The sequence below is a fragment of the Triticum aestivum genome, chromosome 1D (assembly GCF_018294505.1).
Source record: "Triticum aestivum cultivar Chinese Spring chromosome 1D, IWGSC CS RefSeq v2.1, whole genome shotgun sequence".
Taxonomy (NCBI): Eukaryota; Viridiplantae; Streptophyta; class Magnoliopsida; order Poales; family Poaceae; genus Triticum; species Triticum aestivum.
Window position 1 is genome coordinate 370,541,184 of NC_057796.1, and position 27,030 is coordinate 370,568,213.

The window sequence follows — 27,030 nt, forward strand, 5'->3', positions numbered from 1 at the left end:
CGGTGCGGTTTACACCTTCAAGAAAACCATAAAAATAACAATGCAAGTAAATACTGCATAAAGTATGAAAGAAATTTCTGTTAATCAATGTTTAAATTTAAAATTAGCCGCAAACATCACCGCGTACTCAGGTTCCTACAGCAGCGGCATCAAACTATTGTCATGCAATATTCGTTTGAGAAGAGACTCGGAATATTATAGATCTGATGCTCTTACAAGTTCAGTTAAAAGAAATGCACGTACAAGTGTGCAGACTGAACTAGTTTTGACTGCCTGGATAACAAAAGATTGAGGGGATTTCACACCAAATACATGACTGCCTAGAAAACAAGATGACACGGATATATGTATATGTTAGAAAAAAAATAGTGACAATTAATTTGTGTATTTAGGCTTGCCATGCATGCAAAAGAAGAGTTTTATTTTTCTTCGTTTTTCCCCCCGAAACTCCCGGAGCGCCTCCTCTGGCGATTAGGGTTTTGAGGGTGGACGACGGTGGCGCACGCTGATCTTCGGCGAGGCGCACAGGATCGTAGCCTGGGGATGGCAGCGTCCTCAGGGCAGGGCAGAGGGAAAGATCCCTTGTCGCCGAGGGCGGCTAGGGAAAAACTGGCGGAGGCTCTCGGGAAACTTGACATCACCGAAGAAGAGGCCACGCCATTAGTGCTTGATGATGCGGATGATGGGGCGCCGACGAAGTGGATGCTGGCCGGAAAAGTTCTTCACAGGAACCTTCTCCACATCCAAACCATCACCAATGCGCTCCGCCCGGCGTGGGGAAACCCTAAAGGTCTCAACTTCAAATCTGTGGGGGAAAACACGTTTGTGGCCGAGTTTGCAAACCAAAGGGATCGGGACCGTGTCTGGCAAGGTGCACCTTGGCATGTGAGCAAGAACGCCGTCGTTCTTTCGGAGTTCGACGAGTGCATGCGCCCTTCAGAGCTTCGGTTCGAGAAGATCCAGATGTGGGCGAGGGTTGTTAACCTACCCTTCAACCTGCGTAATGACAAGTGGTGTGCTGCGATAGCAAAACAGATTGATAAGCACGCAACTGGCGTGTGCTTCGACCATGCTAATGGATTCCTGAGAGCCAGAGTCACGTTGGATGTGAGCAAGCCACTGAGACGTTGGATTCTGATTGAATCAACTAGGAGGAAGAGTACGGATCCCTATGAAATCCAGTATGAGAACATACCGCACTTTTGCTTCTCTTGTGGTCGTCTGGGCCACTCTGACATGCACTGTCCGACACCAGGAGCCAGAGATGCTAATGGTGATTTACCTTTCGGGAGAGGACTCCACGCGTCGGACGAGCGCAAAAAGCCCAGCTCTGGTGAGAACATGCCTAGGGAGCATAACTCCAACCCAAGCAACAAGGCTGAGACAAGAAACTCCAGTACTGCTGCGGATAAAGGTACCGAGGTGACCTCGCCTGTAAAGAACAAGCATCAGAACAAAAGAAAGGGGGGCCACAAATTAACAAGCAGGTTTACAGAAGGGTGGAATTGCCTTTGCTGTCTAATGAGGCCTTCAATGCTACAGATCAGACCCAAGTCGCACATAGCAAGGAAGGAGATGTTTCCGATCAGTCAGCTGATGAGGATAGAGAAAGAATCCCAAAAAAGAAGAAACCCACCCCGGTTAGCTCGGGGCAATCGGTAGAGGCTGCAGGGCAGCCCTGCCAGTCGCAATGAGATGCCTCAGCTAGAACTGCCGTGGGCTTGGGAACCCAGCGGTAGTTCGAGAGCTTCGCAGTGTTGTGAAGCAGGAAGGGCCCGGTCTCCTCTTCTTGATGGAGACGAAAATACCAGCAAAAAGAGTAGAGAATCTGCAAGCTACCCTAGGCTTCGCAGGATGTTTTGCCGTGGGAAGTGCTGGCTTAAGTGGAGGTATTGGTTTGTTCTGGTCAACCGATCTTATTGTTGACCTTAAGAGCTATAGTTCTGGCCATATCGACGTTATGGTGCAGAAAAGCGATTTGAGCGAAGACCCCTTTCGGTTCACGGGTTTTTACGGTGCCCCTAGAGTGTCTGACCGTCACCACAGTTGGAGGTCTCTTCGCACACTAAATGCAATTCCACACTCGGCCTGGCTGTGTGTTGGACATTTCAACGAGACATTGTATGCCTCGAAACACTTCTCACGTGCTGCTAGGCCTGAATGGCAGATGTGAGCTTTCCGTGATGTCACTGACGAGTGCTTGTTTCAGGACTTGGGATGGACGGGTACTGAGTACACATGGGATAATGGCCAATTGGGCGGCGATAACGTCGGAGCTAGGTTGGACAGAGCTTTTGGAAGTCCAGACCTAATGCATCGATTCGGATATTCAAGAGTGAAGCACATTAGCACCACCGAATCTGATCACTGTTTCGTTCTGACAGAACTGAGGACACATGACACTGAGCATTACGCACGAGGGGTCAAACAGTTCCGGTACGAAGAGGTTTGGCAAACCCATGCAGATTATGACCAAATGCTAATGAGTAGTTGGCAAAAAGGGTCGGGGCAGCATGGCTTGGCGGGAGTTTTACAAGCGCTCAATACCATGCAAAACTCGCTCTCAGCATGGGGTGCAAAGGAGTTTGGCAATCTAACAGCCACTATAAGGAAGCTCCGGGCCAAGTTGGACAAATTAAGAAGCAGGGCTACTAGCAGGGGTCCAACTGATGAAGAGAAGGCCACCGTCAAGAAACTGAAAGAGGTACTTCGCCAGGAGGAAATTTGGATGCGCCAGCGGTCTCAGGTACCGTGGTTGCGTCACGGTGATCGTAACACCAAATTTTTCCACGCACAAGCTGCAATGCGAAAACGTATCAATAAGATAGAGAAGCTTATGCGTGTGGATGGCTCTATATGTCAGACTTTGGACGAGGACAGAAACGAAGTCCAACAGTTTTTCCAAAACTTATATACATCTTAGGGATTCAACTCTCTGGGTGAGCTGATCAATCTAGTACCAGCCCGCGTGACCGAGCAAATGAATGCACATATCGACATGCCATACACAGCTCAGGAGGTGAAAACTGCTTTATTCCAAATGGCGCCGTCGAAAGCCCCGGGAGTGGATGGCTTTACTGCGGGATTCTTCCAGAGGCACTGGTCTCTTCTCAAGGATGATATTATCCCAGCGGTGTTGGGTTTCTTGAATGGGGGCGAGCTACCGGAGGGCATGAACGACACATCAAACACTCTCATCCCAAAGGTACGGCACCCACAACGCATCAACCAGTACAGACCTATTTCCCTTTGCTCTGTCCTATACAAAATTGCAGCCAAGTGCATTGTTAACAGAACAATGGGGCTTTCTGGATGATATCGTGAGCGAGGAGCAAAGCGCTTTTGTGCCGGGGCGACTCATCACTGATAATGTACTCATTGCATATGAGAGCGCACACACAATGAAGAAGAGGAAACGGGGGAAGAACTCCGTGTGCGCAGTCAAACTTGACATGATGAAGGCTTATGACCGTGTAGAATGGCACTATCTAGAAGGGATCATGTCAAAGTTGGGTTTCAGTGCCTCTTTTATCCGGCTGATCATGAAGTATGTCACATTAGTCCGGTTTTCTGTTCGTGTGAACGAAGAGCTTCTGCCATACTTCACCCCATCTAGGGATTTGCGGCAAGGCTGCCCCGCTTCACCTTATCTATTCCTGCTTTGCGCAGAAGGCTTCACAACCCTACTTAATAGATTTGGAGGCGCCCATGTGGAAAGAGGGATTCGTGTCAGTGTTCATTCTCCATGGATCAATCATCTTCTTTTTGCGGATGATAGCCTCATTTTCATGCAATCAAAGGTGGAGAGTGCCATCAGACTCAACAACATTCTGAAGGTTTATGGCGAGTGCTCGGGACAATGTGTGAACAAGGAGAAGAGCTCCATCCTTTTTAGTCCGAACACACCAGAACCTGTCAGAGCAGCTTTGAAAGGAACTCTAGGTATCTCGGTCGAGGCTTTCAATGAGAGGTACCTGGGTTTGCCTACTGCGGCAGGACGCATCACCTCGGGCACTTTTAAATATATTGGTGAACGAGTCAGGTCCAAGATGAATGGGGGGACCGAACGGTTGGTTTCGTGCGCAGCAAGAGAGGTGTTGGTAAAGTCGGTGGCCCAATCTATACCGACGTTTACAATGAGTTGCTTCAAGCTGGCCAAGAAGAATTACAAAAGCATATCCTCACCGATGGCCAAGTACTGGTGGAGCAGCTCCGTCGACAGACGTTCTATGCATTGGATAGACTGGAAATCTCTTTCAGTCTCAAAGTCTAAGGGAGGGATGGGTTTCCGTGATCTGGAAACGTTCAATATTGCACTACTGGGAAAGCATGGTTGGCGGCTCATCACAGACCCGAAATCTTTATGCTCTAGGGTTCTCAAAGGCCGCTACTTCCCAACTGTCGATTTCATGCATGCTACTGTGCCGAACAACTCCTCAGCGACCTGGCGAGGCATCATAGCAGGGAGGAAGGCACTAGAAGCTGGATTAATGAAGAGGATTTGTGATGGCACTTCTGTTAATGTTTGGACTGACCGCTGGCTGCCCGGGAGGCTATCCTTGCGTCCGTCAGTTCAGATTGGAGATGCTACCATCCACACTGTCTCCGACCTAATCGACCACGAAAATTGGAGTTGGAGAACGGAGTTAGTAAGATCAAACCTCACGCCACCAGATGCAGATGCAATCTTGAACATACCACTCAGACATGGTGGAGGTGACGATTTTTGGGCTTGGGCTCATGAGAGATCCGGGACATATTCTGTCAAATCCGCGTATCGTGCTCTAATGACTCGCAACGAACAACAAGTTCTAGAGGAAGGGACGATCACTGAATCTTCAGAGACTGATAAAAAGATGTGGACACGGCTATGGAAGCTCAAAGTCCTGCCCTATTCTACCAGTGGAAACCACGCTAAAATACCGACATATTGCGACCGAGGCTCGATGCAAAGTATGCAAAGGCGCAGATGAGGACATGTTGCACGCACTCATCAAGTGCTCTCATGCACGCAGCTTCTGGACCGAAGCTCGACCGTGGCTGGATATCAAGTTACCAGAACTCCACCCCCTCACTTGGTGCAAGGACATTCTGTGTGTCTGTCGATTCATGGAGGAGGACCGGGCTAAGATAATCACTGTTATGTGGGCTATATGGACATCCCGCAACAACATAACACATGACATGATTAGTCTGGAACCGGTTCAATCCTTAAAGCGCATTAGGGAAACTCTAATGTTATTAGAGCTACCGATGGAATATACCAGAACTCTACCTGGCTATGGGTGGAGATCACCGGATCCGGACTGCATCAAGATCAACACGGATGGTAGCGTCTCTCTGACGGAAAACAGAAGCGGGGCGGGTGGTGTTGCACGAACCTCCTCCGACTTCATTGCTGCCTGGAGCAAGCCACATGAGAACATCACGGATCCACTAATCGCAGAAGCGCTGGCAATGCGAGATGGTGTCATCTTCGGCAAGCTTCGGGGTTTTTCGCAGGTGATCTTCGAGGTCGACTGCTTGGAGCTGGTTCAGCTCTAGAACTCGCGACAGTTCTCGCGCTCTCTTATAGTGCCTATACTACTCGAAATTGGAGGGCTAGCCTCATCGTTTGTTTACATTGACATTCTTCATGTAATGAGCCAATCTAACACATCAGCTCACCTGTGTGCGAAACATGCAAGCACTCTAGGTGTGTCTGACTGTTGGATGAACTCCCCCTGGTTTCCTCGTGACCAGCCTCATGGCTGATCGCGCTGGTGCTGTTAGTGAATCAATAAAGCTCGATGATTCCCGCAAAAAAAGGCTTGTACTGCATGCCGTTTCTTTATTTTAAGAAAATGATGCACATATATAGGTTTGGATGGATTCTTTTCGGTTGAGTGCTTTGAATGGCTATTAGTTTTCCCACTCATACGCGTGGTACCTGATTCGACTTGGTGTCTTTTATCGAGCCATTACTCTCGTAATGAGGCCCTCCGCTTGGTTGCAGGAATTGAATTGGTCTGCAGAACTCAAGTGCCAAATTCCAGTTCATCTCCGGGGTTGAAAATTTGAATTTGGTACGGTTCCAATGTTGTTGTTTGGCCGACTGTTGGAATTGCTTGCTGGAAATATCAAATGACTCAAGTTGCCAATTCCGACCTGTTTGGATGCACATGATTCCTTTCCTCTCTGAATTTGAACATACAGATACAAGAGAGGCAATAGCAAAAATTTACAGTTACACAATCTATCTATCTAATTTCATTTTATTAAGATATAAATGCATATTCAAGAGAGGCAATATGCGCATTACTCATAGCACCGCCGCCCGCCGCCCCTCCCCTCTCTCCTCTCCTCTCCCACGCCGCCATCGAAGGGGGTCACCGAAACGCCGCTCGGCCGTCGAGAAAAGTGGCGGCGAGAATCTGTCCGCCCTGCCGCGCACGGGGGCTTTCGAACCGAGGCAGCGGCCTCAAGAGGTGGTGTGACGGTGCTCTTGGCCAGCGGCTGTCGCAGGTGCTGCCCGCCTCCCTTCGCCGTGCGGACGGCAAGGTAGCGGCGGATGGTGCCTGCAGGGTGTGGTGGCCTCGAGGGCGCCCACCCTGGATCTGACGCCATCCCAATCCATGCCTCACGATCTGGTCTCCGGCCGCCCTTGGTCGCCGGTGCCGCGGCTGAGGAAGGGGATGGGGAAAGTGTGGAGCCTGGAGAAATCCAAGCCGGATCTACTGGCCACGACGACGCCTGCCGTTCCCTACATTTATTTATTTATTGCGCGCCGCTCTGTTTCGCATGAAGATTATCATGCATGTTTGCGACACTAATACAATCATCTACAAAAACTTTAAGAAATTTTCGAAAACAATTGATATATGGCGCCTGCTACGCATGAACCGACTGATTTTCCCTGGAAATCAGTCGGGTGCGCGGCCATCGGATCATTGTGATATGGACGCAGCGTAGCCACCTGATGCCGGTCTGTGTCCAACCACTGCCTACTTTGTTGCTCAAGCACTCCAACTCCATCCGAGCAAGCAAGCGTAGCAACCACGTGACTCCGGCGAGCAGCCACGCCAGACCAGCTCGTAGCAAAAACGCCAGCGAGCTCGCCATGACCAAGCATGCTACAACGCAAATATCCAGGTTACTCCGGGGAGTAGTCGCGCCTGACCAGCTCATAGGAATGCCGGAGAACGACCCCCAGCGACATCTGCAGTGGCGGGTGCTGACCTTGTAGCTTGCAACGCAACGGTGGTTGAGGAGTCGGCGATGGTCCATCGTAGCACCGACGTCCGCACGCGATGCTCCATCGCACAACCGGCGTCAACATGTGATGCTCCATCGCTGCACCAGTGATGCTCCGATGGCTCGTCGATGCTCCATGCTCCATTGTAGCATCGTCATGCTTCGGCAGCTCGGTGATGCTCCGGTGGCTCGGCGATGCTCCATCGCAGTGCCAGTTCATGCTCCATTGCATCGACGACGTGCTCCGATGGCTCGGCGATGCTCTATCGCAGCACCAACGTCCGCACGCGATGCTCCAACGCACCACCGGCGTCGACATGTGAAGCTCCAGCGCTGCACCGATGATGCTCCGGCAGCCAACAATGCTCCAACACAAGACCAATGATGCTTTGTTGCATCACCGGCGATGCTCCGGCGGCCCGTCAATGCTCCAACACAAGACCGGTGATGCTTCGTTGCAGCACCGGTGATGCTTCGACGGCCCGTCAATGCTCCAACACAAGACCAGTGATGCTTCGTTGCAGCACCGGCGATGCTCCGACGGCCCGTCAATGCTCCAACACAACACCGGTGTTGCTTCGTTCAAGCACCGGCGATGCTTCTGCGGCCCGGCAATGCTCGAACACAACACCGGTGATGCTTCGTTGCAGCATTGGTGATGCTCCGGTGGCCCGGCAATGCTCTAACACAATGTTCATGATGCTTTGTTGTAGCACTGACGATTCTTCGGCAACCCGGAGATGCTCCATTAATGCACCCCATGAGGTTTCGGCGGCCCGACGAATCTCCATCCCTGCACTGGTGATGCTCCGGTGGCGCGGGAGTGCTCCATCACAACGCTAGCGATACTTTGTTGTAGCACCGACAGTCGCCAACGGGTGCGCCAATGATTAATGGAGCAAGGCACGTTGCTTGTGGTTTCGTAGCGAAGGCACTACCCACGGCTCGGAGTGAACAACGGCGACTTCGTTGTAGCACTTGCAGGAAGCTGCAGCGCCGCACTATAACAGCAGACGCCGCGAGCACCTGACTTTGACCCCCGCCCGTGGTAGGAACCCACCAGCATTCACCTATGCACCACCGAGCTTGGCCAGGCTGCCCCGCACGGCCGCACCAGCCAGACCTTGAAGCGGTTGCGTCCGGGAGAGCTCACACCAACTACGTGGGGAGCTCGCAGCAGCTTGTGGCGGACATTGAAGACCGAGAGCAGGAAGCGTCCCGCATGAGGGAGGGCGGGGGGCAAGGGAAAAATAGGTACATGATCCCAGGGGAGTTGCAGTACGAGGAGTGGCTGAGCCCGCGAGAGGAGGGGTGAGAGAGAGGAGAGTCGGCCGCGCTGGGGAAGAAGTCTCGCAGAAGGGGGAAGCAGTTGAGAGGATCACACGCGATCCCAGGGGAAGGGATAAGGACGAGGGCAGAAGCAGCGCTTTGGGTCCACGGGACACGTGTGAGGCCAACGACACGGCTTACTCAAAAGGAGAGATCAGTCGGTTAACACTAAGACTTTTCCTTGATATATTTTTCACGTTACTGTTCACCTGGGAGCCAAAACGCCAGGCCCAAGCTATGTAGGTACCATGGTTACTAGAGAGGGTTTGGAACTTGGTGAAAGAGATATGAATTACCGACTTCTGTAGACATTTAAAGAGTGGTTTTCCGCTTACTTCACAATCATCGGTGCATGAACAAGGTCTGGTACATTCTTGGGTTGTATGTGTACCACTTGATTGTATCCTTGCCAAAATAAGTGGTGAGCAGTTGGGCTTTGGACATTTTGTGATGTCCCAGGTGAACAAAATTAGCTTCCAAATGGGAGTGGACACAAATAGACATCCCCACAAGAAAAAACATTGCAATCACCAACAATCATGCGGTTAAGATATGCCTTGTTCCAACTCACGGCCCCTTTACTAGGGTCTTTTCTTGCCTCCAAATTTTGCGCATTGCAAGCACAACAGCGTTTGCAATCACAGTTCACGTACATACTGTTGCAGACAAAGACAACTATGTTTTGCTGACTGATATTTGAAGTAAGGGCAGATGATGCAAATGATTTTGATTGACTACTGAAGAGAACACAGTTTGAATCACAAGCAGGTTCACACATAATGAGGATACCAAAGACTGCCTGCAATGAATGTGTTGGAGCAACCACTGAAGATAGAGTAGTACCACAGTTTGATTCACAAGCTGCCAACTAAAGTTACCCAGTTCACTGCATATAGATGCTAGCAAAAAACCAAGTACAACAGAAGGAACATACTGCTAACAAAAGAAATCGACTAAAACTAATCGTCGGGTCCATCCTCCCCTGACTTGTCCTCATCCCCACCCTGCTTCGGCACATCCTTCCCCGGCTTCTGCTCACCCTTTCCAGAAGTAGTGCCACCACTCTTCAAGATCGCCCACATTTTCGAGAACAGCTTGCTGTCTCCGCCATTCTTCAGCCTCTCAGCCTTTTCGAGCTTCTCAGCCTCCTCAAGCATTTCCAAAATTTTCTGCGATGCGGCTAACCTGCCAGCTCGAGCAGCCGCAGGGTATTTCCATATAGGAACTTTGCTTTGCCGCATCATTTTAACAAACACATAGAGGAAAAAGATTTTGGCCACGTGAGGAACTACAGCTTTGATCACCTTGAGCCTTTTCATCCAGGTTTCATCTAAGAATTTCTCAGCCATCTCTTTGTACCAATCATCAACTATATCTGCTTGCTTACCAACCAGTATATCGAGGACCCCCTGAGTTTTGACAGTGTCTTGTTTGTACTGTTCAACAAATAAGTCAAACTTTGTCTTGCGTCCCTGCAAAAGTAGATGATTTAACTTATCAGTCAACATTAAGCAGCATAAAGGATCAAGAGAGAGTGCTTCCATACTTGGTGCATTAGTACAAACATGTTGCAGAAAAATATCAAGCACATCCATACAATATACTCCCACCGTTCCCAAATACAAGTCTTTCTAGAGATTTCAACAGTGACTACATACGGAGCAAAATGAGGGACTCTACATTTTAAAATATGTCTACATATATCCGAATGTTGTAGTTCATTTGAAATGTCTAAGAAGACTTGTATTCAGAAACGGAGCGACACAAAACACAGTTCAGATCATAAACACCATCATACACAACGGAAAGTGATTCCAACAGCATCATAAACAACAGCATTAAAGTCGTTAAAATGTTAAACCTAATGAATTTATAAACGCTAATCTTCAATATATAATTAGATTAGCGTCATATAAAAACTGTGAGTGCATTTGTTCATGGGAAGCATTGATCATTACAGAAGAAAGTTGCCACACAAGAACTAAAAGAAAGAACAAACACTGATTCAGTTTTAAACTAAATTCGAGATCAGATAAGTTGTTGGAAACTAGGATACGAGTTTATATACACAATACTTGCCTTTTTAGAGTTTTGTTTACCAGCCTCAGATTCTTCTCTGGTAGAGCTTGTCCCATCAGATTACTGCACAGGGAACTAGGAAAATAAGAACAGTGTACTACAAACTACGACTACAACATGGAAAAGTAATCATCAATACTCTTAGAGCAACCTTAAACAAGTTAAATACACAGTGCTTGCCTTTATAATGTTTGTACTATCAGCCTTAGCTACTTCCATGGTAAACTTTGTCGCATCAGCATCACCCCCTTCCTGCAAAGGAGAAGAGCAAAATCAGAACACAATGAGCAAACAATGATTACAAGCATTAAAACACAATCATCATTTTGTAACTCTTTAGCAAACCATAACTTCTAAATTGTTGAATTTCCTAAAAGATGACTTTATGGGTTTCCATAAACACAATCAGCATTTCCTACCATGGTTGAGTTTGTTTGATCAGGCTCATCTCCTTCCATAGTGGTGTCAGTTCGTGAAGCCACATCTACTACCTGCATAGGATAAAGAACAGACAAATCAGAACACATAATGAGGAAACTAGGTATAAAAAGATGAGACATTCATATGAAACACATCAACAGATTCTCCGAGTATATAAGATCAGTTCTGATTATGACAGTTAAGTTAATCAAAAAGTACCTCATAAACAGAAAACATGTCTTCATATGTTCGCATAAAAACATTCAGCTTTTCTGTCAAGCTGTCCATGGCCGATTCAAACTTTTCATCAGAGCCATTTTTCAGTTCTTGCATGGTAGTTTTAGAAGCCAATTCCAGATCCCTTTTAAGACCAACAATAGCAGTGTCAAACACCTGCAATTCAACAAATGATGTCAAACTAAGTTTCCCCACTCTGAAACTACTGATTGCAGACAGTTAGCAAGACAAAAATTCCATGATACACAGATGACATCGACTTACCCCCTTCTGAAGGGGCGTTTGGCAAGTACTGCGCTGTTCCATTTCTTGAACGGCCTCAGTAAAACCCTGTTTAACAGCAAGTTTGATAAATTCTTGCTCCTCAAATAGGACCTGCAAGGCAGTAATCGCAAACATTTGATATGTTAGTAAGACAATGATCACCATTGACAAACAACATATCAGAGTAATAGTTAAAACAAAAAACGGCTATAAAATGTGCACACAAACAGTACCTGGTGCAAAAGATACATTTATGTACTTCCGATATATATTGCTATACTACCCAATTAATAGTTTGAATTACTGAACCAGACCTGGATAGGCTGAAAACCTTACGCAAGATTCATAAATACAACATATTTGAGTATAAACTGCTACTCCAACTTACAGATAAGAATATGTTCATATGAATTAACCAAAATACAATGCAGTAAAACAACAAAAGTCTAAAGTATCTTCCATGTACACTAACTAGACCTGCCCAAAAGACACATTGATATACATGCAGTTTATTGCTATACTATCAAAGTAGATTACAAACATGATGGACGATACATAAATACAACATAATTGAGTATACCATGCTACTCAAACTCAGACAATGAATGTTGAGTATAAACAGCTACTCAGTCTTACAAATGAGAGGGCAAATTAATGAAACCATTGTTGCAACGGATTTACAGTCTAGCAGTCTAGCAATCAAGAACAGTTTTAATTACTGACAGGCAGTTGATCAGAGTAGAGGTTGGCCTCTTTAAGAGCATCAACGACTGCTGCATCTACAACCTCTCTGACCACAACAAATCTAACCTCTGAACTGGCACCAGCCTCCTGTAATAAAAAAAGAAAGCATTTCAAGCTCTATATTACATTGAAAAATAAGGGTAATTGACAACTACAGCAAAGGTAAATTCTAAACCAGCACCACCTTCAAGTAATTCAAAAAGAAAACATATCAAGTACCAGATGAGATTAAAATCAGCAGTCAACTAATTTACTTGATGACTACTTCAGTCAACTGTACAAATAAACCTAGATGAAAAAACAAGTCCAAACAGTAATAGAAATAAGAGCAACTACAAGGAACCAGTTGCCACTTACAAAGTTCAAATCCTTGAAAGCATTTCTCAAACCAACCTGAACCCCTTGCTTAACTGTATCCCTAAGAACAGCCTCGGAGCCCTGAAAGAAACAATATTAGAAAACAAAAGGAAAGTGCACACAAGGATAACTGTTGTTAACCTATTTTTCTATATGACATTGACCTTCACAGAAAAAGTGACAAACACTGATGCAAGATCAGTCAGTAACAAACACCAATATAGCTGAAGTTCCTTAATTTCGTCAGGCCAAATGACTGATGCGATTTTTCACCAACATAAAATGCAGGTATAGCTGCATAATCAAACTGGTACAGCAACCACAGATCAAGGCAGTACAATGGATACAATCAGGGGACGTCTGATGCAATTTTTCACGTTTTTTACAGTTAAGTAAGCTGTCAAAAACACAAACAATGCACATGAAAATAAACATTTCAAATCAACATAAAGACAAAAACCAAAGTAAATGGACAGAACCAGATCCAAAGAATTTCTATTCACTCCACAGTCAATTAAGCTAGTTTATGAATCAACACACAGAACACTGGAAATAACAACACATCAGAGGGTACCAATAGCTAAAACCATTTCAAAAATATGATGGCCCAGATCATGCAGTTCATGGTAAAGAACCAGATCCAACTGATTTATATTCACTCTACAGTCATGTAAGCTAGTTTATGAATCTACACATAGTGCACAGGAAATAAGAACAGGTCAGAGATTTCCAATAACAACAACCAGGACAAAACTACAAGGCCTCAAATCATGCAGTTCATGGTTAACACATGTCACAGCAGTCGAGACCAATGGACTATACGAAGGTGTACGTCCAAAGAGGGGAAAGATAACTTTTATAACGAACAGACCCGAAAGAACAAACAAAGAACGTGCCCAAACAAAAAGTTCCATAAGAAAAACGATAAAACAGGCACCATATCATAGATCTAATAGGATTATAGTGGATCCAAACAAAGATGAATGAAAGGAGTTACCAAAACAAGAAGACAGCACGTATCATCAATTAACCGAAACAAAGTGGAACTAAACCTAGATCATGACTCAAACTACCGAACCGAAAAAGAAATCAGGCACAAATCAATTAAAAAGGAGAAACCATACTATCGACTACCGGGGTACCATGACCGTCAAGTTCTAAAAAGGGCAGGGAGATTAGTAGCCACAAACCACATGCCATGAACCAGGCCTACGAGTATTTAGACCTCAAGGCGAGGGTCATGGCATTATGATGTGTGGATGTGTTTTCGTCGCTGCCCTGTCGTGGAGGAGAGGAGGATTGCCACAGACCACACCGCCATAAAAGAAGCCTACCAAGCTCATGTAGAGCTTGAAGGCCAAGTACATGGCGGTGGGATGCGTGGAGTATCTCCTCTGTACACTCTTCGGAGGGGTCGAAGATCGGTTGTGTGCGCGAGGAGGAAGAAAGGCAGGGGCGCCGCTAGGGTTGGCCTTGGAGATAAGAGGATGGGGAGAGAGGACGGTCAGGGCCAAGCTTATATATCTTGGGCGAGAGAGGATGCCGGTGGGCAGCTGAGCCACGCGGGGTCAGTGGGGAGCTCACTGTCCTACGTGGCCTCGAGGGAGGACACCTGACCATGTCAGGTAGCCGCGGAGGTTTGGGAGCGAAAAGTCGTGACGCGCGCGAGATCTAAGGCGCTGACTTTGAGTTCTCCATCTACACCGTCGGTTGAGAAGCCCCCATGATCTCACGGCCCGCAGTGCCTCGCAGGAAGCACACGATCTGCGTACTCTTCCCTCATTGGCCTAGAGTGCGTCCACCGATTTTCTTTCTTTCTTTTTTGCTTCGGGTAACAAACGAATTTGGGTGGACGCGCTGCGGTTCGTTGAGGCGTCACGTCAAAACAAACAAGTCTCACACGCTTCTTTCGGGGAGTTTTGTTACGCGGTTACGTGACAGAGAGATAGTGCCCGTCTGTCCGATACCTTTGCCATAAGGAAATCACAGCAACTCCAATCCAACGACCCTTTTTGTTATCTAAAAAACGACCCTTTTTTGAGAAAAAAGAGCTTTTTTATTCGTTTGGGTTATCCGCACAGAAAAGTTGGCCCAAGAGATGACCCAAACAAAGCGGACGCTCCCATCGCCCGCTCTCGTCCGCTCCTCCCTCTCGTGTCAGGTCTGATCCCACCTATCAGCGACCATGCATTGCCTCCACAACCCGTCGTGACGAAGCCACCGACGCAGGCCGCCGTGGCGCTCACCGGCACAGGCTGCTGCCTTCCATTTTGGTATTGGCGACGGGGAGATCTCAGGGGACTACAGGCGCGCAGCGGGCCGTGGTGACGGAGGAATTCGGTGGGCTGCGCGGGAGGAACGTAGCTGTTGCGACGGGCGGCCGACCGGCGGTGCAGGCCGCGTCTGGATTCCTCGTGGGACGCCTCTATCGTTCTTGTCGTTCAAACCATAGTTGAGGTTCCTCGTGGGACGCCTCTGCCGCGTCCGCCGGTGGCAAGCGGCGGACCGTGGTCACTACTAGGGAAATGCTTATAGGTAGAAATTTATTAGTAGCGATGGTTATGGGTACAGCGTTACCGACACTTTGTAGTAGCGTTGTTTGACACCAAGCGCTACAGGTAAAAAAAGTAGCAGTAGCGTTGGGCACCAGTCAACTGCTACCGCTAAGTAGTCCCATGGCCACAAGCAAGGGCTACACGTAGTAGTAGCGGTCGGCCGAAATCAGCGCTGCTACTAGAGACATAGCAGTAGCGCTGGGCCACCAGCCAACGGCTACCGCTAAGTCTGCACGGTGGGCTCAACTTAGCAGTAGCGCTTGTCGACGAACCAGCACTACTGCTAATGCTACCTTATCCTCTTTCCCCGTCGGCCCGATCACTCTCCCTCTCACACTCTCATCATCCAACCCCCGTTATCGTCGCCGTCGCCCACTGCCGCTGTCGCTGCCTCGTTCCTCGTCGGTAAGCCTCCTCCCTCCTTCCTTCCCTCCCTCCTCCTGCTCTCTCCTTTCTCCTCCTCTCCTCCCCTCCTTCCCTCTCCCTCCTCCTGCTTTCTCCTTTCTCCTCCTCTCCTCCCCTCCTTCCCTCTCCCTCCTCCTGCTTTCTCCTTTCTCCTCCTCTCCTCCCCTCCTTCCTGTTAGAAGGGAGAGAGGGATTTGGTGGAATAGTTGTTCATTGCTTGAGCCTCGTGGGCATATATATAGGAGTACAATGATCTACTTGGAGTATAAGACAAGCCAAAACAAATCCTAGTCTATCTCGTCTTTCCTAATAAACATTATACTCAACACTTCCCTCCCGCTCTCTCCTTTCTCCCCCCTCCTCTCCCTCCTCGGTCGGCCGCCCTCCGCTTCTCTCTCCTTCATCCCTCCTCCGGGCACCATCCTCCCTCCTCCTCTCTTTCTCTCTCCTCCCTCCCACCTCCCTCCTCCCTCTGTTCTTGTATATTGTAGGTTTTTTTATTGTTTTTCAAATAGAATAGAATGTAGAATGTAAATTTTTAGTAAATATAGGGTTATAAGATATTTAGTATTGTAGATTATTTGAATAGAATAGTCTGTCGGGACTTTTTCTAGGGTTCATAGTATATTTTCAAATATATTTCAGCAATCAAACTCTAGGTCATGTGAAATTAGGGCATTTTTCTATGATTCAAGAAGTAGATAGTAGTTAAAAAACCAGGGCATTTTTCTAGGGTTTATGAGGATATATAGATAGATGGATGGATGGGCAGATGTTAGGGCTAGAACTAGGGTATTTTTAGTAAATGTATAGGTCTTTTCAATTTTTAGGGTTAGAACATGGTATTTTTAGTAAAATGTTAGGGCTAGAACTAGGATGAAATAGGGTTTCACTAAGTCCTAAGATGAGGATAATAATGTTTTTGTTTATATTTTGTTTTTGCAGAAATCAAGGAGCCCCTGCATCATCCACGCCGTCGTCCCCGTCATCGACCACCTCCGACCTCGAGGTGAGACCAGCCAAATCCCCACGTCAATGGTGATGTAGATGTTTTGGTAGTTGTAGTAGAGTAGTAGCTATATGAGTAGTTGTGACAATTTTTATGGAATAGTAAATTTTTGCTGTAGGTCTTTCATATATGATGGAGATTTTAGACATGTGGTATGTAGTGTTCAGTAGTACCAGTGCTTTCCCAAGTGGCCTATGTTTGCAGGGAACACCTCACAGTGGCCTATGTTTTGCCGGAGTGTTGATTCATTTCCGTTCCGGCAAATTTCAGGCGCTCGATATGTCCTATTTTAGCAAAGGTAATGCCGGATTTTTCGGTGAATTTAAGCATGACTTGTGCTAGAATATGTAGGAAATATCGAGTGCCCCGGATTTGCTAGAGAGAGAATTAATGACATTTCGAGTTGACTTTAAGTCTGTCGGGGCTCCATACATGACAGTCAAAAAATCAATGAGGGAGAGTCTCCACCATATATGAGAGAAGAAGAATGCTGACTGTTGTCGTGGGGGTCGCTTCTCCTTCTTCTCCTTGTGCTAGACCTTTGTTATGCACTAGGGGAAGGAGGAGTAGCGACCATCATCGACGGTCAAAAAATCAGTGAGGAAGTGTCCATCATATATGAGAGAGGAAGGAGAATCCCGACAGACCAATAGTCAATCCGTGATGAATAATAATGATCTAATTTAGTTTTTGTAGTACATATATTTAATTTTAGAAGTTTAATCTTTGAATTGTGAACATAGGAAATGTCGTCGGACGACGAAAGTCTCCCGGAGTGCGACTGGTGCGGCGACGACCAGGGTCTGTGCGACAGGCCTCACCTGGTAGAAGGTCGGCACTTCAGCATTAAGCTCCAGAAGACCTTCGATGTTGAAACGGTACGCAACAACGACAAGTGTTTTTTCATAATTAAGCACGACTTCTGCTTCTTCAACGTGTAATTTTCGTCTTTTACAATTCGACTAGCTTATCCCATGCCATGCAAGACGCTATGTCTTTGAGAGGATGGATTTTGAAAATCATGAAAGTATGGAAACAAAGATAGTTCACCTAAGGACCCATCATGGTTTTGATTTTGCTGTAAATCTATACAATTATGAGAGTGTATCCCATTTTGGTTGCCCGAATTCGGAAGCACTTTGCAAGATGTATGATTTTCACGAGGGTATGCTTGTCACCTTGGATATTGGTGATCCTGACATCAACGAAGATAATATGGACATTTGGGTCCTTGTTGATACGCTTCCAATTCTACCAATATGTGAGTATCTCAAACATAGTTATTAAGTAATTTATATTGTTTATTTCAAAATAGTTGACATCTTATTTCCATTGATAGCTTATTTTCATTTTTCAAAGAATGTACGAAAGATGGTAGACAGAACCTACTACACCGATGGCGCAAAGTTAACTTATCAGGAGAAAGATCATCTTATCTCATTTATTATTGATGTTGAGAATTACAATATCAATTATCAAACTCCTGCACATTATGGTCAATACTTGCCACTAGTGCACGTGCTGAACTACGGTAACATTTATGGAGATGGCATGGTAAGATTTTTTTTACTATTACGACATCCGTGCATCTTTTGCATGAATTCTTCTAAAGTTAAACTACATTGTTAACTACGACATTATTACTATGTTTTTCAACAGAAAATCTCGAAGGATTGTGTGTGAAAGTGCTAGTTATCGACTAGAGGGGGGGGTGAATAGGCGATTTTTATGAAAGTCTTCAAAACATGGGAGTTTCGAAGACAAACAATAGAAATGAACCTATTGACAAGCAGCAGAAGGTAGACTACACTAGACAGGTCATTGTCAAGTATTCAAAGAAGTGAAAGCACAAAGACTATTAGCAGCTAGGTGGTATGGATCAGGGTGGAAGATAGTATGAAGACAAACAACAACAGTCGTCACATAGTGAAGTCAAACAGATAATGCAAGCAGGCAATGACTTCACAAGGACAAACCGTAAGTAAAGAGAAGTAAGAGATTAGAACCAGTTGCTTGGTGAGGACAGGGATTTGTTGGACCAGTTCCAGTTGCTGTGACAACTGTACGTCTGGTTAGGGAGGCTGAGATTTAACTCAGAAGACCGCGTCTTCACCTTATTCCCCTTGACACTTAGTCCTCACTCAATCACTCTGGTAAGTCTTCAAGGTAGACTTCCAAACCTTCACAGACTTCGTTCACTGGCAATCCACAATGACTCTTGGATGCTCATAACGCGACGCCTAACCGGCTGGAGGATTCACAGTCCTCAAGTGTAACAAGTCTTCAGGTCACGCGGACAGAAAGACTTCAGTGATGCCTAACACTCTTTGGGCTCTGGGTGTTTTGGGCTTTGTCCTCGCAAGGATCTCTCTCTCAAATGCTTCGGAGGTGGGTTGTTCTCAAACGACAAAAGCCATGCACTAACTCTGAGCAGCCACCAATTTATGGTGTAGGGGGTGGGCTATTTATAGCCAGGAGGCAACCCGACCTGATTTGTCCGAAATGACCCTGGGTCACTAAGGAATTGACACGTGTCCAACGGTCAGATTTCAAACACACGCGGCAGCTTGACTTGGGCTACAAGTAAAGCTGACTCATCCAACTCTGGATGAGATTTGCTCTTATTGTCTTCGCTCGAAGACATAGGTTTTGATTGAGCATCACTTCAGTCACTCTGACTTTGTTCACTTGGACCCCACTTAACAGTACGGTGGTTCCTATGACTCAACAAAGAAGAAAAGGAAACTACGAAACAGCTATGTCTTCGCACTCCATAGTCTTCATGCGGTGTCTTCTCATGTCATAGTCTTCATTGTGAATATCTTCACAGACCACCATTGTCTTCAATGTCTTCACACATTTTTAGGGGTCATCTCTGGTAGGTAAACCGAATCAATGAGGGACTACTACCTGTGTTATCCTGCAATTCTCACAAACACATTAGTCCCTCAACCAGGTTTGTCGTCAATACTCCAAAACCAACTAGGGGTGGCACTAGATGCACTTACAGTGTGCCTCATCTCATGCTTCCGAAAGGTCACCTTGATGTTATTAGCTTACGGCCAGGTCTGCCTAGGCTTCACTACTGTTCATACCGGATTTCTAAAACCGATGAAAACATGATAATCAAAGCATGGAAAAATGTATGGACCATCGTACGGAGCTACTTGGAACCAACATTGTGCGAAGCGCAAGAATTGGAGACAGGATAGTCTCCATTCTTCATAATGGAGAGTCAGGGCCTATCTTGTTTTATTTTATTTTACCTTAGAGAGGGTAGTTAGGTCCTAGCTAATACTCATGATCATGTGCTAAGAACAATTAAGTAGGGTTGGTTAGATGACTATGATGATGATGAGTATGACTTGTTATTATGATAACAAGTAGAAGTTGTATGATGATGATGAGTAGGACTTGTTATTATGATACCAATGATGAGTTATTTATTATTATTATTATTATTACGCTAAGTTGTTATATGAGCATGATGAGTTATTATATATATATCAGTGGGTGAAAGTACTTGATCTGGTTTGGATTAGTAGTACTTTTGATGTGCACCACATGTTGCCTCCACTTAAATCTAATCCATGTTCATTTCACCCACTGTTATATATAATAACTAATCATGGTCATAAAATCATATGATGAAAGTAATGTATATAAAACCTATACAAATACAGCAACAATAAGCTGCATTTCCAAAAGTACAGGAAAATTTGGCAGTAGCGCTTATCAGAACAAACGCTACTGCTACTTACTATTGTCAGTAGCGCTTTTCCCTGACGAGCGCTACTGCTAACTAGGTATAGCAGGAGCACTGGAAAACCAGCGCTACTGCCACCAGTTAGCTGTAGCACCTTACTGATAGCGCTTGTACAAGCGGTACTAGTAGCTATAAAACCAACGCTACTACTAGGGTTTTCCCTAGTAGTGGGTGGTGGAGGAACGCGGCAGGCAGAGCGGGAGGAACGTTGCGGCTGCAGCGGGCGAGCAGGCGGCGGTGCAGGACGCGTCCGCGGAGGAACGCGTCGACCGGTGGTGCAGGCCGTGGCGGCGCGGGAGGAACGCGGCGGCTGCAGCGGGCGGGCAGCGGTGTAGGCGAGCAGCGGGCCGTGGTGGTGGAGGAACACGGTGGGCGGGCGGGTGACCGGCGATGCAGTCCGCGTCGATGGAGGAACGCGTTGGCTGTTGGTGCAGGCCGTGGCGGCGTGGGAGGAAAGCTCCACACTAGCAACCTCGCTTGTCTGTTTTTTGGTATTGTACGTTGGGTACATCCATAGGCGCGCGTGTCCGTCTTATGTCCGCTAGGCAGATGGGTGACTCAAACGGACAAAAAATTAGACATAATCCGTGCCCGTTTGGGTGAATGGATTGTAGTTGCTGGTAATACGAGGCATATACTGCGCGGTATACGGTTTGCCAAAAATAACTCTGCTACGCCTTGCACACGCATGAGACGAAACATGCCCATGTTAGGTGGTACGCCTTGTTTTGCCACACATAAATTCACAACATTTTTCCTCGCCAACTCCAATGCACAGACGTATTATGTGTGTGTCCGTCCGGTTGAGTCAAAACGAACACAAACCGCGGCGGCGTGGACACCGCGTGTCCGACGTCCGCCCTCGGCCTCCCCTTGACCCGCCATATAGTGGCATCTCAGCCATTCTTCCCTCTCCATCCATAGTCGACACACCTCGCCACCTAGGCCTCGTCGTCGCTAATCATGCATCAGTACCTTTGCCATACGGAAATAAGGAAATAAAAGCATATATAGCCGGATACAGCAAACCCGACGCTCGAAACGCCCGCAGACGCGTCCGGGCGCGTCCGCATATAGTGACCGGTTACGTCTCAAATAATTTTCTTTTGGATACCTCAATTAAGAAATCTACCATGCTATTATGTGTCACGTGAAACCTAATCTAAACGAAGTTTGTCCGGCTCCGTCGTGTCCATGTTCGACAGCCGGCTGTGTCGCTCGAAGTGTTGCTCCAGTTGCGAGTGAGGTAGAGTAGGACATGGGACACACATCTGCTCACGGGGCTCAAGGCGCCACCATCACCCATGCCCTACTCTTCCTTGTCGGAGCCCGTCGCTAGTGGACGTGAGATCGATGATAGATCCGGCCTGGGAAGGGAACTCGCTGTCTGAATCAGTTCGGTTTCTTGAGTCTCAACTACAAGCTGAAAGACATCGATTAGCTGTGCTGCGACAAGAAGCCGAAGGACTGCGGAAGTGAAGGAAATATGCCCTAGAGGCAATAATAAAGTTGTTATCTATATTTCCTTGTATCATGATAAATGTTTACTATTCATGCTAGAATTGTATTAACCGGAAACTTGATACATGTGTGAATACATAGACAAAACATAGTGTCCCTAGTATGCCTCTACTAGACTAGCTCGTTAATCAAAGATGGTTAAGTTTCCTAACCATATACATGTGTTGTCATTTGATGAACGAGATCACATCATTAGGAGAATGATGTGATGGACAAGATCCATTCATTAGCTTAGCATAATGATCGTTAAGTTTTATTGCTATTGCTTTCTTCATGACTTATACATATTCCTTTGACTATGAGATTATGCAACTGCCGAATACCAGAGGAATACCTTGTGTGCTATCAAATGTCACAATGTAGCTGGGTGATTATAAAGATGCTCTACAGGTATCTCCGAAGATGTTTGTTGGGTTGGCATAGATCGAGATTAGGATTTGTCACTCCGAGTATCGGAGAGGTATCTCTGGTCCCTCTCGGTAATGCACATCATGATAAGCCTTGCAAGCAATGTGACTAATGAGTTAGTTGCGGGATGATGCATTACGGAACGAGTAAAGAGACTTGCCGGTAACGAGATTGAACTAGGTATGAAGATACTAATACGTCCATTTTGCATCATGTTTTCTTACTGTTATTTATGATGTTTTTATCCATAATAATGCTTTTTGGAGTAATTCTAATGCCTTTTCTCTCATAATATGCAAGGTACACACAAAGAGGGAGAATTCCGGCAGCTGGAAATCTGGACCTGCAAAAGCTACGTTAGGCCACCTATTTTGCACAACTCCAAACAAGTTGAAACTTCACGGAGATTTTTTATGGAATATTTGAAGAATATTGGAGCAAATAACTACCAGAGGGGGCCCACCAGGTGGGCACAACCCGCCTGGGCGCGCCCTGGTGGGTTGTGCTCACCCAGCCCACCTCTGGTGCCCATCTTCTGGTATATAGGTCGTTTTGACCTAGAAAAAATAAGGAGAAGACTTTCAGGACAGAGAGCTGCCGTCTCGAGGTGGAACTTGGGCAGGAGCACTTTTGCCCTCCGGCGGAGCGATTCCGCCGGGGAAACTTCCCTCCCGGAGGGGGAAATCATCGTCATCATCATCACCAACAACTCTCCCATCTCGGGGAGGGCAATCTCCATCAACATCTTCAACAGCACCATCTCATCTCAAACCCTAGTTGATCTCTTGTGTTCAATCTTGTTACTGGAACTATAGATTGGTGCTTGTGGGTGACTAGTAGTGTTGATTACATCTTGTAGTTGATTACTATATGGTTTATTTGGTGGAAGATTATATGTTCAGATTGATAATCACATTTCATATACATCTTTTGGCACTCAAATATGCGGTTTATTGAGATATGACGATCAATTCTTGCTGGGAAATATTGAATATTTGCATGAAAATCATATAAAGGATCATTTACTAGTCTTTGGTCTATTTTGCAGGAATGTGCGCAAAGGCACTATAATCTTCAAGATTCGGACGAATTGGCTATTGAGAAGAGAGAAGGGCAAGAAAGAAGTGAAGAAAGGGACCTGAGCATGAAGGAAAGAAGAAACCGGGGGCCAAAACTAAAGATGGAGGGGATCGACTTGGGAAGAAAGAAGAAAGGAGAAGGGCCAAATCAGAAAAGTGGCAGACTAGAGGAGGGGTCAAAATCCCTAGCAGCAGCCCCGGTCCCCTTTGGGCCTGGCACATCTCTCTCTCCCTCACCCCTCCTTCTCCACCTCCGGCCGCCGCCACGGCCAGGCCGGCTGTAACGCCCACGATGCGGCTATATCTCCCACGTGTCGAGGCACGACTTAGAGGCATAACCGCATTGTGGTTTTGTCGCAAGAAGGGTCATCTGCACACAATCCCATGTAATGAACAAGAATGGGATAAAGAGTTGGCTTACAATCGCCACTTCACACAATACATAAATATAATTCATACATCATCCAAATACACACATAGACCGACTACGGCCAAAATCCAAATGAAAATAAGATAACCCCAAATGCTAGATCCCCGATCGTCCCAACTGGGCTCCACTACTGATCATCAGGAAAAGACACATAGTAACGACCACGTTCCTCATCGAACTCCCACTTGAGGTCGATCTCATCAACTGCACTTGCATCATCGGCACCTGCAACTGTTTTGGTAGAATCTGTGAGTCATGAGGACTCAGCAATCTCACACCCGCGAGATCAAGACTATTTAAGCTAATAGGAAAGGATGGTGTAATGAGGTGGAGCTGCAGCAGGCACTAATCATATATAGTGGCTAACATATGCAAAAGAGAGCGAGAAGAGAAGCAACGGAACGGTCGTCATCTAGTAATGACCAAGAAGTGATCCTGAACTCCTACTTACGTCATTCATAACTCAACCGTGTTCACTTCCCGGAGTCCGCCGAGAAGAGACCACCACGGCTACACACACAATTGATTATTTTAAATTGGGTCAAGTGACAAGTTCTCTACAACCGGACATTAACAAATTCCCATCTGCCTTATAACCGCGGGCACGGCTTCCGAAAGATCATACCCTGCAGGGGTGTCCCAACTTAGCCCATCATAAGCTCTCACGGTCAACGAAGGATAAACCTTCTCCCGGAAAGACCCGATCAGTCTCGGAATCCCGGTTTACAAGACATTTCGACAATGGTAAAACAAGACCAGCAAAGCCGCCCGATGTGCCGACAAATCCCGATAGGAGCTGCACATATCTCGTTCTCAGGGCACACCGGATGAGCAGTCCGTACAACTAAAACCAATCCTCGAGTCTCCCCAAGGTGGCGCTGCAAAGGGCTCTAGTTTGGACCAGCACTCAGAGGAACACTGGCCCGGGGGTTTAAATAAAGATGACCCTCGGGCTCGCGGAAACCCGGGGGAAAAGGCTTAGGCGGCAAATGGTAAAACCATGGTTGGGCCTTGCTGGAGGAGTTTTATTCAAGGCGAACTGTCAAGGGGGTCCCACAAATCACCCAACCGCGTAAGGAACACAAACCCAAGGAACATAATACCCGTATGACAGAAACTACGGCGGCAAGAGTGGAACAAAACACCAGGCATAAGGCCGAGCCTTCCACCCTTTACCAAAATATATAGATGCATTAATTAAATAAGAGATATTGTGATATCCCAACAATATCCATGTTCCAACATGGAACCAACTTCAACTTCACCTGCAACTAGCAACGCTATAAGAAGGGCTGAGCAAAAGCGGTAACTTAGCCAAACAATGGTTGCTAGGAAAAAGGATGGTTAGAGGCTGACATGGCAATATGGGAGGCATGATATAGCAAGTGGTAGGTAGCGCATCATGGAAATAGAACGAACAACTAGCAAAGCACTGATAGAAGTGATTTCGAGGGTATGGTCATCTTGCCTGCAAGGTTCTCAGAGTTGTCGAAAGCTTGATCCTCGTAAGCGTACTCAACAGGTTCCTCGTTCACGAACTCGTCTCTCGGCTCTACCCAAGACAAGAACACAAGCAATGGAACCACAATTAATCACGGGAAATGCACAAGCAACATGATGCAATACATGAATGATATGCAAGATATGATATGCGATGCATATGCGTGCTCCGGTAGAAAAATGATGAAAAAGGCAGTTACTTGGCAAACCAAGCATGCCACTGGAAAGATGAGATGATTTTGGTCGAAATCGGTATAAAGATCACTGGAAACGGATGCACGGTTTGCAAATGGCAAACAAAACAAGAATGACACGAATCTGCGATTAACAGCATGATAGCACTTGAAATGCAACAAGCAACAATGCTACAGCACTCCAACATAGCAACAAAGCATATGACAGTAATCTACAGGAGATGCACGACAAAATATGAACACTGAGATACGGCAAGATCACACACATCAGGTTCAAACAAGCATGGCAAAAGTGCAAAAGATATCAGGTTCACAGACTTGGTGAAATTACTGGACATGGCAAAAACAGCATCAGGTAGCAATGTTCAGAGCACGTAATCAACATGCTACAGGAACTTAACATAGCAAAACAAGGAATGGAAGTATTCTACTATATGCATATGACAAAAGTCCCTTACTGACCATAAGCCAAAAAGGAGCAGAAGATATGATGGAAACCATGTAAACATAGCAAGTTTCGTTAACAGGTTTCAGACTTGGCAGAAAACAGAGCATGGCAGAAACAATAATATGAAGGCATCTTGGTGAGCTTGATGCACTCACCACAAAGCAACGCATGACAAAACAAGCATACCTACAGAAAGATGGCATGTTTATGAAGCTATCAATGGCAAGAGAAAGTACATGGCATGAATGAAACAACTACAACAAGCTTGGCAAAATTGAATATCATGTTAACAATCTGCCAGAAATATTTTATAGCAAAAGTAGGGCAAGATTGAGTCATGCTATGGTACTCCATAATTGCAAACAAGGGCAGGAATTGATCAATTACAACAATATCTACAAAACATCCTCAATGAACCTCACCAAAATATGCATGGATCTCTCTGTAGCATCAAGTTTACATGGCAACAAAATAACAGCAGTCTCAGACTTTGAGAAATTACTCTCTGAAATCAGAAACATTACGGAGCCTAGTTTGCATGCTTGTGCTCGTCACCGCATTTATCACAAAAATACATGGCATACACTCCTGGAAAGATGGCATGGCATACAACAAAACACATGTAGAGCTCATGCCCATAAGATGCACATATTAAAAGCAACAAAAATAACAAATCTCCAAGTTCTGCTAAGTAACAGCAGATAACAACAACTAGCACTCTTACACCAGAGATTTGGGCATCAAGATGGACTCAAATGAACCTGGTGCAATGGAACAAAATGAAGTGCATCACGAGCCGAACATTTCAATATATTACACACGCGAAACGGAGCTATATGCAGAGAGTTATGATGCGATGAACATGGGCATGTAATGGAAAAATCTGGGACTTGGAGAAATCGGGGGAGGAGAGGAAGTCAACCCTGTGTGAGATCTGGATCGGGCCTTGAGCTCGGGGCTGCGGCTCGCCGGAGCTCCTGCCGGTGACGGAGGAGGGAGAGGGCGGCCGGCCGGACGGGGAGGGAGGCGAGGAGGCGCCGGCGAGGCGCGCG

General features: G+C 46.3%; 1 protein-coding gene across 4 annotated transcripts; it reads right to left on the reverse strand.

Annotated features, from left to right (window-relative positions):
* Nucleotides 1-9,394: 9,394 nt before the first annotated feature.
* Nucleotides 9,395-14,106, reverse strand: LOC123182161 (uncharacterized). Of its 4 annotated transcripts, XM_044594636.1 has the most exons (9): nucleotides 12,828-14,106; nucleotides 12,664-12,744; nucleotides 12,286-12,393; nucleotides 11,563-11,673; nucleotides 11,281-11,454; nucleotides 11,061-11,132; nucleotides 10,822-10,893; nucleotides 10,642-10,704; nucleotides 9,395-10,034 (listed from the first exon to the last, which is right to left on the reverse strand). In XM_044594636.1, the coding sequence occupies exons 4-8, from the start codon at nucleotides 11,602-11,604 to the stop codon at nucleotides 10,702-10,704; spliced, it is 363 nt and encodes a 120-aa protein (XP_044450571.1). In that variant the 5' UTR covers nucleotides 11,605-11,673; nucleotides 12,286-12,393; nucleotides 12,664-12,744; nucleotides 12,828-14,106; the 3' UTR covers nucleotides 9,395-10,034; nucleotides 10,642-10,701. The 4 variants fall into 4 exon arrangements, with proteins under 4 accessions (XP_044450571.1, XP_044450570.1, XP_044450568.1 ...); XM_044594635.1 differs by having other exon boundaries at nucleotides 12,664-14,106; XM_044594633.1 differs by lacking the exons at nucleotides 12,664-12,744; nucleotides 12,828-14,106 and having other exon boundaries at nucleotides 10,642-10,893; nucleotides 12,286-12,639.
* Nucleotides 14,107-27,030: the final 12,924 nt, after the last annotated feature.